The sequence below is a fragment of the Manduca sexta genome, chromosome 9, assembly GCF_014839805.1.
Source record: "Manduca sexta isolate Smith_Timp_Sample1 chromosome 9, JHU_Msex_v1.0, whole genome shotgun sequence".
In the NCBI taxonomy this organism is placed as follows: Eukaryota; Metazoa; Arthropoda; class Insecta; order Lepidoptera; family Sphingidae; genus Manduca; species Manduca sexta.
In genome coordinates this window covers 4411728-4427165 of record NC_051123.1, presented here as the reverse complement: position 1 = coordinate 4427165, position 15438 = coordinate 4411728, and the positions used below count along the sequence as shown (strand labels likewise).

At 36.1% G+C, this 15438-nt stretch overlaps 3 protein-coding genes across 3 annotated transcripts; 1 reads left to right on the top strand and 2 right to left on the bottom strand.

Annotated features, from left to right (window-relative positions):
• Positions 1-772: 772 nt before the first annotated feature.
• On the bottom strand, positions 773-4501 carry LOC115454143 (adenosine deaminase 2). The gene has a single exon (XM_037436797.1). The coding sequence runs from the start codon at positions 2829-2831 to the stop codon at positions 1335-1337; it is 1497 nt and encodes a 498-aa protein (XP_037292694.1). The 5' UTR covers positions 2832-4501; the 3' UTR covers positions 773-1334.
• A 406-nt stretch (positions 4502-4907) lies between these two features.
• Positions 4908-7253, top strand: LOC115455029 (adenosine deaminase AGSA). The gene has a single exon (XM_030183725.2). The coding sequence runs from the start codon at positions 5522-5524 to the stop codon at positions 7046-7048; it is 1527 nt and encodes a 508-aa protein (XP_030039585.1). The 5' UTR covers positions 4908-5521; the 3' UTR covers positions 7049-7253.
• A 6394-nt stretch (positions 7254-13647) lies between these two features.
• Positions 13648-15438, bottom strand: LOC115454658 (trafficking protein particle complex subunit 3-like; the record flags this gene model as incomplete). The annotated part of the gene is given in 2 exon segments (XM_037436867.1): positions 13648-14533; positions 15290-15438. Coding segments are annotated over 2 exon segments (236 nt in total), but the record flags the coding sequence as incomplete, so codon positions are not given.

Sequence of the window (15438 nt, the reverse complement as noted above, 5' to 3'; positions counted from 1 at the left end):
TGTGTTGTCGAGATTATCACGCATGCCCGATACGGCGATAGGCTTGACCCCTATTAATGAAATATATGCTAATGAACTGTAAGGCTACTACTACTACGGTCTAAGTGCGGAAAGAGTAGCCCCTTAATATAGAATCAGAGACGGCCTTTGGGGGGCCTCGCGCTAACAGAGCCCTCGCGCGATACCTCGCAGGACCCTTTTTTTACGTTCTTACCGACGAAACTGTTAAAACAGGGAAACGTTTTTTTACCCTGCCCGGGGCCTCGCGTGTGTTTCTTTTTGCTTTCGCCTGGGGCCTCGCGTTATTTAGGAGCGTTACTGTATAGAATATAAAACTGTAAGGCTTTAGTTACGCTCTTGTTTACCAGTGGCGGTAAAAATCTCTGAAAGGGAAACTACATGGTACTAATATTCATGAATGCAGTCTTCAAATCGTTCTAACGATAATTAAATTCTACATCAATTTTACATACAGGGAAGTCGGCAGAAATCGGGTGGACCCAGGTATTCCTGTGTGTATTCACACCCAGGACCACAGGAATGGACCCTTCGCCTCTGCTGCTTACCCTTTCACGGTAACTTAGCTTAAGTACGTGACAACTAGACAAATTAAGGTTTATAAAGTTCGGATTGCATTGGTCCCGATTACATATGACCATAGTATGGACTTCCGAGAGATCACTTAGTAGTTACCTACAACATTAACAATATATTTCAGATTCAAGAAATAGACACAAGCAACAGAATGTGAGTTATGGGTGACTTTTAAAAAAACTAACTTTTTACTTTTTAGTTGTTATATTTTTCAAAAATATAGGTGGGTTTCTTATAATACTAGATATATAAGACATTTTGGTAAGTATGTACAACATATTTTGAAACATGATAAAAAAATATAACATAGTAAACAAATTAAATAAGTATATATACCTACTATTTTACATTCTTCACAATATTATTTGTGCTGCTTAATATCTTACAACTGCTTTAAGTAAAATTCGTTTGTGTAGCTAAAATTAAATTTATGCTAACTTGGACGTTCATTTTATCCTTAACTACAAAGAATATAATTAAACACAATATCCGTCGTGTGTTAGTCGAAAACATATTTAATTAACGGCTGCATATTTAATCAATTGCTTAACAAGACTCTATTGAAATTATAAGTCATTGAAACCTAACTATTTGTTATATAATTGGAGATGTATTATTATAATGAAATATAAATTATCTAACTGGTAAGTAGAAAGTTTTACAATAAAATTTTAATATCGATGTACCATCTCTGATCTAGTAAGATGATAAAATTAAGTTGTGAATGAGATTCAACTTCATCATTGTTTCCTGACCACTTCATCTATGAACTTCGTCCAACGAATTTCAAATTCATGCACTAACTTGTCTTTATTATCATAAGTGCTATAATACAGAGAGTTTAGCGCCAACTTCTTCAATAATTTTAAGTCAGCATGCCGACTTGCTGCCCCAAGAAATGCTACATAGAAATCATGAGATAATGGTTCTGCTTCCCATACCCCAGGGTCATCTGACGATAGTACTACAGGCAAATCTTGAGCTAAGAACGACGCTAGCGGATGATTCCTGACGTCATCTACTAACTTAAGAACAATATTTGAAACCACATTAACTTCTAAAGCTATACCTCTTTTTTTAATTTCATTTAAGAGTAAAGGATGCTTGTTTATAGCGAAGGCGTGGCCTATACGTTTCGTGTTCAAAACTATAGCATCTACTAAATTCTCATCAGAGCTCGTTCCATACCAGTTGGTTTCTCCGGCGTGGAAGAAGTAGTCCAGGTCCTTACTAGCTTCTGTCAGTTCAGGTAAAAAGTCCTTGGTAGGCACTCCTAAGTCTTCCTGTCCTACTAAATCAAATCCTGCTAGGAAATCCGGTAGTTGTTTCTTCAGTTCTTTTGCAATTTTAATGTATTCTTTTAGTGTGTTAACGTCAACAAGTCTTAGTGGGGCGTATATTAATTTAGCGCCAAAGAAATCAGGGTAGTCAACCATAAACTGATCAACTACTTTTTTATAACAATGCGCTGTTGCAACCGCATCGTAGATTTCGCCATCTAAGCCGTACAACTCAGGTAGAATGCTTCTTATTTCGATATACATTATGTTGTCATCTCTAAGAGCCTTCAGAGTATCATAGAAATACTTTTCCCATACAGGTTTATAAGTCATAAGCGGTCCAGTTGTTATAAAAAACTGTTGAAAATATTTCCAAACTGAATTCACGTCTGTGTACACTTCACTTGGATTGTCTATCACTATAGTAAAATGTTTTCTTAATTCTGTATCAAATTTTTCAATATCACCCGAACTTTGCCTTGCATTTTTCATCAATTGCCACTTTTTACCATTAGAAGTAATAGGCGATTCTTTAGCAAACATAAAGTTTACATCACCTTTATCAAAAGAAACATAGAGATTATCTAAATAAGTCAGCTGTACTATATAATCAGGGCTGAGAAGTCCTGTGTCGTGAGCATGAAGGACTGCTCCCTTTGGCATCTTTTGTATTAGTTTAAACAGTTTTGTACTTTTCACTTCATCCTTATATTCGAAGAAATGTTTACTTAAATTGAACAACTGCGGCTGACGGAACGCGTGGTCTAACTCAGCATATTTCAGACCCATTATAACTTCGTTGGCTTTTAATTCACTGTCACTTAGCACTATATCGTGGCCTAGCATCATACCAAGTTCTTGCCTGAGGAGTTCATCGCGCGTATTTTTCACACTCTCGTAATCAATTTGAGCCATGGCATGCATCGTCATCGGCAGCAAGTATATCACTGTCCACATAATCAAAGTTTTACACGATTTTAAAGTTCGTAGAGATTACGATGACAATATTGATATCGCAAAAGGTGTATTCAGTCGAATTGAAATTTGATATACAACGCGCCGTGTCCGGTTTCGTTTGCACAATAATGTTAAAGTTAGTTTAAATTTTTATAAAGTCATTACTTTTTGCCTCGTTGCAACTAGAATGCAGAGTGGGTTATTTTATAAACTATTTATCGGCCAATAGTAGTGTTGCAACATCTTTACGAAACAGCTGAGCACTGGAGATATTGATAAGCTGATTGTTATCGATTATTTGAAATCTATGTACGCGACGTTTATCTCTAAGTACATATATATCGATGTCTATTAGTTTATTGTAATCACGAATCAAAGAACGTAGTACCTTGATGTAGAGGATAGTCTATGAGAATAGGTATTGAATTGGTTTTTACTAAGATTCTGTGATGTAATATTTGGTAGAGACGAGAAGTTACCTTATTCACTTCAAAATCCTTTCTTGTTATTTTTTGAATTTGCAATAAAAATGTTTAGCATTCTGAAATGCAAGTTTGAGGAAAATATCTTATATTATGAGTACTTGCGTGTTATTTTGCAATATGTAATTCCAAAAACTAATTATGTAGAACAAAAAGAATTATAATATAATGTAGAAGCTTTGTTTCTACATTATTCTTTGAAATCTGTTTTGATTTGTGTTTATATTTGACACGTCAATATTTTTTTTCTTAAAATGACTTTGTGACCAAGAAGTGTTTGTGTTTATGTGTTTGACCTTTAATCACGCTGCCCTCATTCTGTTTTGTTGGGACACAACATACGTCAATAGTCGACACAGTATGTCAAAGAACATTACAATATTACGGAAGTAATACGCAATATGTTATTGTTGGCAATCTATCGCTTGATGTCGTTCATACGATAATATTCATCAATTTCGTCTTATACTATTGTCTTAAGGTTAGAAAGCCTGTAATTGTAAAAACAAATTTGTCCCCGTACATGGAAAAGGGCCCCCTTGATCTTATTTTAGGCGTTCTGCTATTTCACAGTAGATTGAGTTACTATCGTATGAGCGCAAAATGTTTGTATGGCAATGTTCGTTCTATATAATCTTATTAATCTGTTCTGAATATGGACTCTAATTAGTTGCCAAATGACTGATATTTATATGCACCGGTGTGTTCTAGTACTAGTAAAGCAATAAAGTAGCTAGCATGGTCAAGTTGTACGCAAATTTGTATCTTATAATTAAGTATCAATTGGTCTTATCCACGCTGACTTGTCCTTCCAGATCTTAATGAATCTACAGTTTGTGAAAAGTGTTTATTATTTTCACATCAACGTACAAAAAACAATGTATTGAAATGCTCGGAAACAATGATAGCTGCTAGTGTTATCGCGTCTTATCAACGAGATGTGGAAGTTGTGTTTTACAACTTTTGATAAACATTTGACATAAAACTTATATTTCTAATGGACGGAATGTTTCCATGGTATGCTTGTATGTATTGTGTAGATATATGTAATAACGGTGACAGCCTAATTGGGTGAGGAACGGACAGTCGAGACGAATGTCTGCAGCTTCAAAAAGCGAGGGCACACACCTAACTTTTTAAAATGATTTGTGTATTCTTTATGAATTATTGCTTGCTTTAACGGTAAGGGAAAACATCGTGAATCTCATGTTAGAAATTCTCTATAGGCATTTTGAGGGTGTTTGAAGTCTACTAATCTAGGCCAGCGTGGTGAATTCTCATTAGTAGAGGACTGGTACCCAAAATTAGTAATATTAATAAATCTAAAAGAATACTTGCAGTAACTGCAAGGTACTGTTTAAAATTATTTATTAGATACCGTAACGTTTTTATATATTTTTATATACATACATAAAATATCTTTGTTTTTATCAGAACACATAGCTGACAATATATTTTTAACGAAAAATAACTTTCAGTTCAAAATTCAACTTCTAATAGGTACTTATAATCTAACAAAAATATTTAGGTATTTAAACAAAAAACACTTCGTAAAATTATACTTAGTAAATGTATGTTATACCGTTCAAGGTATAGTTCACAATAGGAGACTCGCAATCAGAAGATTAAAGGCTAAGGTGACAGCACCGCATAGCAACATGTCCCTCGAAATTCTCATCTCAATATCATACGTGTTGAGTGTCGCCGCCATATTTTTTTTCTTCTTTTCACTAATGCACACCGCGGGGCGGTACAGTAAAGTGGCACTTAATCCTTCCCCAACCCTTTCTCTGCATAAAATCAGCATGGCGGATGACGTGGCTTTTATATTTCTTTTTTTAGTTTCTCCGAGCAGAGCTTTGAAAACGAAACCCCTTTTGATAAACACTGGCTGTAATTTACACCAGTTCGGCTTTTTAGTAAATTTTATCGTTTAAATCGACGTCTGCGCTGTTTAAAACCATTGCCGAGTACTAATGGCTGCACTTTGAACATCTAGTTCTTGAGTTGTGCACTTAATTTCATATATAAATTCAAGAATGAAACTTTACATATATCTTAGCGATATAGAGCTATTATTATACTCGTGTATATAAATACGAATTTATGACGCCCCAGTGATGTGAGCATTCATTTGAAATTTATCGTTCATGTCAAAGATCGGAACTTACAACAGTAACCTCTCGGCGTTGTGGCGGGCAATACGTTATGTCGCGTTCTCGACCATACGGTATGAGTTCATTACTTGTGTACGCGGCTTTACTAGTTTTATGTGATGGACTAAACGACGCAGATTATTACAACAAGCGATCGAAAATTCTGCGCGACGAGTCACTGTTGACGCTCGGAGGCAAAACAACACTCGGCGATAAGGAAACGATTGTAAACAACTGCCTTATGCAACACAAGTTCCGAGAAGTCGACTACAGTTTCGATAATCCGGAATACTTCAATTTGTCGCATCACTATTTCATTTACAAAGACAGCATTCGAAAATCGAAGGTGTACAAGATATTGAAAGACATCCCCAAAGGAGCCGCGTTGCATGTCCACGACATGGCGCTTTTAGGAGCTGATTATCTCATGAACCTCACTTATGTGCCCGGCTTGTATGTATGTTTCGGAGTGAATGATATTTTATTAAAATTTTCAAATACTAAACCGAATATATCTTGCGAAGGGCAATGGCAAACGATGACAAACGCAAGAGCCGCATCGAAAAATGTTACTCAGTTGAATGAAAAACTACGGAGACATTTTACTATAGTTGTAAACGATCCTGATGTGGAATACCCCAGCATTAAGGAAACTTGGACAACGTTTAAAAAGTTTTTCAGCAACGTACACTCAATCCTAACGTACAGGCCGATTTGGGAACAATACTTTTACGACGCTCTAAAAAAATTTAGAGAAGACAACATTATGTATGTCGAATTAAGGAGCATTTTACCTCAACTCTATGAACTGGATGGGACTGTATACAGTTCGTTGATAACTGCAAAGGCATATAGGAAAGTCATCAAGAGATTCAAAAAGGACTATCCAGACTTCATCGGAGCTAAATTGATATACGCGCCCGCGAGAAACGTGAATCAAACAACGCTCGACGCATACTTGCAATTGGCAAGGGATATAAAGGCGGACATGCCTGATCTGCTAGTAGGTTTCGACCTTGTAGGCGAAGAGGATACGGGGAATCCACTGATAGAATTCGTGAAACAATTGAGGGCAGCGTCTACGGAGTTTGACTACTTCTTTCACGCCGGCGAAACTGATTGGTTCGGAACGACCACAGATGAGAATCTTATAGATGCTATACTGTTGGGTGCTAAGCGGATAGGTCATGCTTACGCTCTAATAAAACATCCTATACTGATGAAGGAAGTGTATGAAAGAGATATAGGTTTAGAAGTTAATATCATTTCAAATGCAGTGCTTTCGTTAGTTCGTGACACTAGAAATCATCCGTTGAGCGTATTGTTGGCTAATAATATGCCTGTGGTGTTATCAAGTGATGATCCTGGTGCTTGGGAGGCAGAACCTTTGACTGATGATTTCTATGTAGCATTTGTGGGTGCAGCAAGCAAATTATCAGACTTGAAGTTATTGAAACAATTGGCTGTGAATTCATTGAAGTACAGCGCTCTTGATCGAGCTACCAAGGTCGAGGCTATGACCAAGTTTAATAATAAGTGGAATAAATTTATCAATGATTTCGATTGTTCTAAATATTAATAATTCGTATTGAACAATTTCTAAACGTGATTGCGATTGTGGTATTTGCTACGTATGGACGTTTCGTATGAATGCCAGTATTGTTTTTGTTTTTATAACTGTTGTAGATAAGAACAATTGTAGGAAAACTATTTCAATGTAACTTATTCAGCATATGAATATATCATAACAATGTACCTACAATATACATGCATAAAAACCTTTATATGTTGTTTCTTTGTTGTCATGTGTGCAATACGGTATGAATAATAATATCTTTATTTAGTAAGTAATTTTAATTTTTTTATAATTTCTATCGGTCTTCTTTAAAAAAATATCGCAAAGCTATGCTTAGTTAAAACACAAATTTACTCGATCAGCTAAAGTCAAAACCCGCCATCTTGCCTCTTAATAAGGTTTAAACTAGGAAACCAGTGATGTTTCTGATAGCTATTTTATATTTAAGCAATTCTTAACCACCTCATAATGCTAAAACAAGTTTTTAAGTAAGACTGAATATCTTTAAAATATCAATGCTTAATAAAATTATTAAAAAAAATCACCCTCCGTTGGCGAAGCATAAGACTCAAGCCACTATTGGTTATGGAATTCAAAATGAGGAATCCTCTCGCAATGCCTGCAGTGTTCAGCAGTACTGCCTTCTGCATCTAGCCTCTGACCCAACGGCCAATTGAAAGTCTCTGGAAATATTAGTCTAAGCTCTTTGGTATCAACCTATGGGTAGAAATGGCAATCGGAACAATAATTGTAGTCCATAATAAATAATCTATACTAATATATAAATCTGAAGAGTTTTTGTTTAAACGCGCTAATCTCAGGAACTACCAAACCGATTTTATAAAATTGTTCACTAGTAGGAAGCTACATTACTCTTAAGTGCTATGGGCTACTTTTTATCCCAGGAAAATACTTATCCCGGAAAATCTTTTCATGCGGGAGGAGCTGCAGGTGAAAGCAAAATCTATAAGTAGTCCATAATATATAATAACTAGTTGACCCAACAGACGTTGTCCCGTCTTAACTATGAATTTGCAGCGCGCATACTGCCAATCGCTGAAATTAACTTTTCTTAAATTTTTTTACTTCCAATTAAATAGTCTGGACGCAGGTCTGATTCAAAGTATTTTATCTAAGCCAAAATCAGAGATAGCTAGAAAATTTTGTAAGTTATTAACAATTGTCCAGCAGTGAGTCGGCTCATTTATTAATACTTATGTAAACTAAGTCTAAGATATAGCTATGTATTTATATTGTAACAAGTTACGACGGGGTTCTCATGTCTGCCAAAGATAAAAACCCCAAAATTAAAACCTAGATTTAAAAAAAAAATCTATCATTCCGCTCAACTTCCTTATTTTTTTCTTTCATAAGATCCTTCTACTGATAATAACAAACACAACAACAAAAAATTAGTGAAATCGGTCCAGCCGTTCACGCGTGATGACGTGACCAAGGGAAATAGGGATTCATTTTTACATATATAGATTATTATTACAAAAAATACTCTTAAAAAGCTTACTATTTACTCGCCTTTTAAATTGTCAGAGATAAAACATTTTCATCTAGCATCTACAATGGATTTTATACCTTATTGTAATCAAAATCAGACACCATCCTTTATCTTAAAGCTGACATGTCGGCACATAATACCACTTTTTAAAGGGATAGTGAATACAAATTTGAAATCCACACGATTCTACACCCTATATTATTGTCATAAAGGTCGAGATAAAAAACAGATAGGAAACATCACTTGTATTTTTTCAAGGATTGCACCACTAGCCAGTGGAGTGACACCCTTCAAAGAAGGGTGCTCTGGCCTAACGAACTCATTGTCTGAATCATTCGTTTGTATATTACCTACAGTTGTGTGCGATACTTCAATATGCATTTGTCAGAGCCACTTTTTGTCTTGCTTGTAAATATGCATATGCTCACGGCAGCATCCACGAAGGGGTGGATAAAGGAACTAGTAAACCTACTGTTTTGAGCAATTATTTCCGTCTCAAAAACATAAAACATAAAATGTATTATATGTATTTTACTGGTGATTGGATATATTTTGTATTCGCTCGGCTAGCGACCACCGTACGCAAGATGTCAATACCCGCCATAGTGGCCCACGTAATTGTGTCACGTTTCGAAATCAGCCAGTGTATATCCGGTTCCAACAGGCCGGCATAATTGTGTCGACTGCCGAGGGGTAATCATCTCTCGTCAGTCGACATTCTATTGGACCCCACTCCACTTTCATCAGGTACAGAGGGGTCATTTTTCCGTGCACATATATAGATAAGGAAAGGCACGCCTATTCCTATTTGACACCACATTATAGGTATTCAATCTAATGAATTAACGAATTAATCTATACTCTATACTTATATATAAAGCTGAATTATTAAACCGATTTTGAAAATGTTTACCCTAATAGGAAGCTACATAACTCCTGAGTGCTTTAGGCTACTATTTATCCCGGGAAAAGTTTCCACGCGAATGGAACCGCGAGTAAAAAACTAGTTGAAAATGTGATGTATATATGATCTAAGACATCATTGATTACACGAGTCCACCGATGCACTTTTGTTGTTATATCTTTATAGTTTTTATGAGACAATAGCACGTAATAAGTACCCTAATCGAGCCATTTTAGACAAAACTGACGTAACTAGCATATCCTATCCTACTAATATTATAAATGCGCAGTTTGTGAGGATGGATGTATGTTTGTTCCTCTTTCCCGAAAAAACTACTGAACGGATTTGGATGAATCTTGACAGTAATATTGGTAATACATCAGAATAACACATAGGCTACAATTTATAATGATTTTGTGTAATTTAGTCATAATATAACTATACATATCAAGTAAGTCGGAAAAAAAAAGTATCCCGGAAAACTACTTCACGCGGGCGCAGCCGCAAGCTAAAGCTAGTTTTTTATAGGGCACAGCAAAGTGACCCTTCTGCACCTCATGGACGAGAGATGATTACCCCTCAGCAGTCGACACAATTATGCCGGCCTGTTGGAACCGGATATACACAGGCTGATTCCGGAACGCGACACTCTTACGTGAGCCACTGCGGCGGGGTTTAACAACTTGTGTACGGTGGTCGTTATCCGGGCGGATATAAAATATATCCCACCACCAACAATGCATGAATGATAAACTACACTTATAAGGTAGGTATTCGTTACTTCAAAAACAATATACTTAATAACCCCGTGTTGTTAATTGTCAATGAACTATTGACTTCTGATGCAATGTTTAATACAATGCCAAATGAACATTATATGGACAGACCAGGCACGTATTAGCAATATCTAGAGATGGAAAATAAAACATAAAGGTTGACTTATTTGTGATCTCTATATCAATTCGACACCAAACAATTGAAAGATTTTTTTTTACACCTGAATTGGAAGACCAGCAAGCTGCTTGCTTGATGGTTAAACGATTATATAATAATATCAGCCCTGTAGTATATACTGTTTCTCTGCTGGGCACGGGCCTCCTCTACTACTGAGAGGGATTAGGTCTTAGTCCACCACGCTGGCCTAGTGCGGATTGGTAGACTTCACACACCCTCAAAATTGCTATACAGAATTTCTCAGGTGAACAGTTTTCCTCACGATGTTTTCCTTTACTTAACAGTAACTAGCACAGTAACAGTACTTTAACAAGCAAGCGATAATTCACGAAGAATACAAACATAATTTTAAAAAATTTAGAAGTGTGTGCCTTTGGGATTTGAACCTGCGGACATTCGTCTCGGCAGTCCATTCTACACCCAACTAGGCTATCGCCGCCGCCTCACACTACTATTTTCCAGATGAAAATATTTAGTTATAAGATCATTAATTATAAACGCCTCGAGCTTATCACCTGTAGTTTTTAAACCGACACATTGCCTGCTTCCCAGGGGCACTATTTACCCCTTAACGCCTTCCTAATTACAACCTTGGTGAGTAGACAATACACGTAAATATGACAAATCAATCACTATCCGCGAGTATGTGGAGCGTGTGCCTGCTTTTCAGGGGCACTATTTGCCCCACAACGTCTCTTTTACTCCGGCCCTGGGAAGTAGATAATACACGTACCTATAAAATATAGCAAATGAATCACCATCGGCGAGTATGTGGAGCGTGTGCCTGCTTCCCAGAGGCACTATTTTCCCCTTAACGTCTCCATTACTCCGGCCCTGTTGAGTAGACAGTACGAGTACAAAATATGGCAAATCAATCACTATCCACGAGTATGTGGAGCGTCACGATTGCTATTGTTTCTATTATTTGTTCGTTTCCAATTAACGAACCTCACGTATGAAGTGGATATACAGAGATGTAAATACCTATGGTACGGGTTAGCTAGGTTTAAAATAGAGCTGAAGCGTGGTTCTTGAAATGGCCCGAGGACGCCCTTTACTTAACATTTTTCAATTATGTCAAAATGTATATAGTTGAAAATATCATTAATAGTCCATTGAAATGTTACATTTTTTAGGCCTTACCTTGCGTTTTTTAGAGGACGCAATTTTATTTTTTTGAAGTGTAGGGGGGGTCAGTCTAAAGCTAAAACCAAGTTTGTGGGGTCGCCACCCTTGTCCCATGGCCGCCATCTTGAAAATAGGGGTTGAAATGGTTTTTACGATGTATCTCTTAAACTATTTATCTGACAAAAAAAATGTATAAACATTTTTTGTTGCAAATTAAATTCTTATAACTTTGGTTCAGTAACTTTTGTCGTAGAACTATAAATAAAAAAGTTATAAGCGAAAATGTTAAGAAATTCAATGTTAAGCAATGTCCATTGCAACGTCATCAGAACGTGTGTTTATAAGGTTCATAATACTTTTTTGTACTATCATTAATACCCAAATACCCAAGGGACCATTAGGGAACAAAGAACATCTGCCTCCTATTATTATTATTATTTCTAACCTCTTATTGTAAGAATAGCTGATAATATTGTGTTGAAGTTGTCGTTCAACTTATATCTTTTAGTTGTGCTACATATTTCTGTACGTGCGGATGTATTTTATTCTGTTTTTAATTGTGAAGACGATTTCGAATGATTTTAGACACGATTTTAACTTGAGTGAAAACTACTTTTTTTATTAGCATTTTGACTTTTAAAAGTCTTTAAAGCACAGCACAACTAAAAGATATAAGTTGAACGACAACTTCAACACAATATTATCAGCTATTCTTACAATAAGAGAGGTTAGAAATAATAATAATAATAGCAGGCAGATGTTCTTTTGTTTCCTAATGGTCCCTTGGGTATTTGGGTATTAATGAGAGTACAAAAAGTACCCCCCTACACTTCAAAAAAATAAAATTGCGTCCTCTAAAAAACGCAACCCCAAATGTAACTTTTCAATGGACTATAAAATATTTACTATTTTTATTTGATTTGCGACCCGATCCTTGGGAGGTTTTGTTCATATAGGTATAACATCTACTTGAAAACGCAACAGTTCGCAAAAACAATAAAATATTTTTAAATAATACAAATATTTTTCAATCAAATTAAAGAAGTGAAATGAAATGAAATATCTGTTTCTTTATAATATAGGTACATAAGAAAATTAAACATCATATTTTTACAATATTTTATCTTTACTTTGGTTGATAATAAAACAATATCCACATAAAAAAAATATATAATATTTTATTATTTTAAAAATGAAATTGCCACTCAAATAGTTGATTCCGTGTATTTCGCAGAGTCTACTAAGCTGGACTCATAACCCTAAGACTTTAGATTGACTTTGGGATGAATTCCCTGCATCGCTTGTGCCTCTGGTATTACAGTCAATGGGAGGCGGATGCTACTTACCATCAAGCGGAACTATTGCTCGTTTGCCTGCTTACGAAATTAAATTCATCCTAGGCGAGTTTCGGCCACGGCAGCCTAATCTCAACGGAGATCAGCCAGGTATGTAGGAGATATTATAGTGCACAAGTGTGTGCGCAATACACAGGTGCACTCTCTGTTCCTTCACTCTCATAGTCCGTGGAGACGGCAATCCGACATGACCGAGGGACAATCAGGCGCATGACCAACGGCTTTACGTGTTTTCCGAGGCACCGGGATATCACTTCAACTTCCAGAATCCGAGCTGCGAATGAGTAATTTGTAAGATGGAAAATTCAAGTCACAATTGTTTTTGAACCGACCTGGGAATCGAACCCAGGTCAACGCGGTAGTCGTACACGCACCGCGTACGCATTACAACTACGCCACCAGGCAGTCGAATTTAGTTTTATAAGTGTTAGCCATAGAACGTGCAAATAGGTTGTGGTAATCTATCGAGTTACCGTAACTACGCGTTTTTATTTTCGGTTAAAAATGCCAAGAGATGCATATTTACTACGAATCTAAATATTGCTGAGAGGTAATTAATGCAATTTTCTTTATAAATTAGAGTTAGAATCAGTTCGTAAACTGCAACTTGTATTAAAATAGTTTAAAGTTCTTGGTACCAGATGGCGCTGTATTTACACCGTAAATATCAGCACTTAAAATTCCAGACATGGTTTTGGCCTTATACTTAAGATACCTTTGACCTTATTATTAAAGAAAACTACAGATATAGATCTGGCCTTTACATTTTAATTAAAATATTTTGGATGTGGAACAGAACGGAGGATAAGGCTGCATGGCTGAGTCTTTGCTGTACTTTTTTAAAAACGAGGGAGAAATGAAAACAAAAAAAAATTAAAATTAAAACTAAGATCTATTCTTTTATGTACATAAAAGAAAGCACTGAGCACTCAGAATGGTAATCTTTTTTTTGCATGTTGACTACAAAGAACATGATTTTTATACGATGTACAGTTCATATACATTGCCAAGTAACAAGACATTATGTCAAGAAAGTAGGGAGGTTTGTGTCCTCCATAATTGGCCCTCAATAATTGCAGGAATTATGTCGGCATATTAAACTAGATATACCAAAGCTAATTACAATACGAATCGTCAGAACAAGTATTGTAGATTTTTTGACCGTATTTTTTATGGGCTAGGGAAAGTGCCTCGACCTCACCTGATCATAATTGGAGTTGACACGTGATAGTGTTGACTGACGAGAGATGAATAACATTCGCGAGTCACAGTTATGTAGGCAGGTTTGTAACAGGATATGCACAGGCTGAGCCCAGAACTCGACACTTACGTGGCCCACTATGGCGGGTTTCAACACCTTGTGTACGATGATCGCTATACGGACGGACACAAACATCCTATAACCTTCGCCCAGTCTGTACACTATAGTAGTTGTTAAATATATAACTATTGTATCAGCCCAAATCCAACTCTATAAACAAATTATATTTTTATAGTAAAATAAGTCTTTTAAATAAAAATAAAAAGAAATTAAAGCTAACAATCCTCTAATCTTCTCCGGCTGGTACAGCATCTTCTAATCTCTTTATGTATTTCACTCTTAACTCTGTTACAGCATCGCCTTTTAGCTGGTCCTGGAAATAGAAATTGATTTAAATTTACACATAAGATGATTTTCAAGGAATTTATTTTTATAAAATATGGCCGTGACTGTCAGATTATTAAATATAAAAGTCCTGCTATATATTTTTCTGGTATAAAAAGTAGCCTATGTCCTTCCTGGGGTCTAAAATTATCTCCACATCAAATTTCATTAAAACCCGTAGTGTAGTTTTTAAGTTTATCGTCTTCAGACAGACAGACAGATATGGCAGAAGACTTTGTTTTATAATATATTTTTTTGAATTTTTGAGGAGGAACAATTCCGTTATACATGTTTTTTGCATAACTTTAACCATTTACGCAGCATACGCATCTGGAAGTCTAGTTATATTTCCCTAAAGTTCCATTATTACGTAATGTGTGACATGTTAAAAGTAAAAAAAAAAACAGTTGCACATAGTATAAAGTATGCTCCTTATTCATAGACTTTTTTTTATCCAAGGACGGAGTAAAGCTGTTATAACAAGTCTGATTTTCAGCCCTTTACAACGGCCCGATGGCTACCCACTGCGAAGGCTGCCATGCCGTCAGCATTGAGAAATAGACTTGTTATCACAGCTTTACTCTGTCCTTAGATAAAAAACATCTATGAATAAGGGGGTATGTTTGTAAAGTTACACAATTCAGTAGCCACCAAATTAGTTTTTGTCTGAGTTTAGTTCAGGTAATGTGAATAAAAATTTACAATTTCAATTTAGTTTTAAATCAACACTTTGCCTTGACCATACCTGCACAAACCAGCACTGTACATCAAGCTGTACCATCTGCAATGCTCCTCGTATGGCTCCTGGAATCAGTGCGCAGTACTTCAGCCCATTGTTCGGCATCTCTACCCACTCGCTCAGTGGACACTGGTCCCAGACCAGCGAGAACTCGT

Coding starts and splice junctions, on each gene's coding strand:
- LOC115455029 (XM_030183725.2), top strand. CDS start 5,522: ATGTCGCGTTCTCGACCATACGGTATGAGTTCATTACTTGTGTACGCG.
- LOC115454143 (XM_037436797.1), bottom strand. CDS start 2,831: ATGTGGACAGTGATATACTTGCTGCCGATGACGATGCATGCCATGGCT.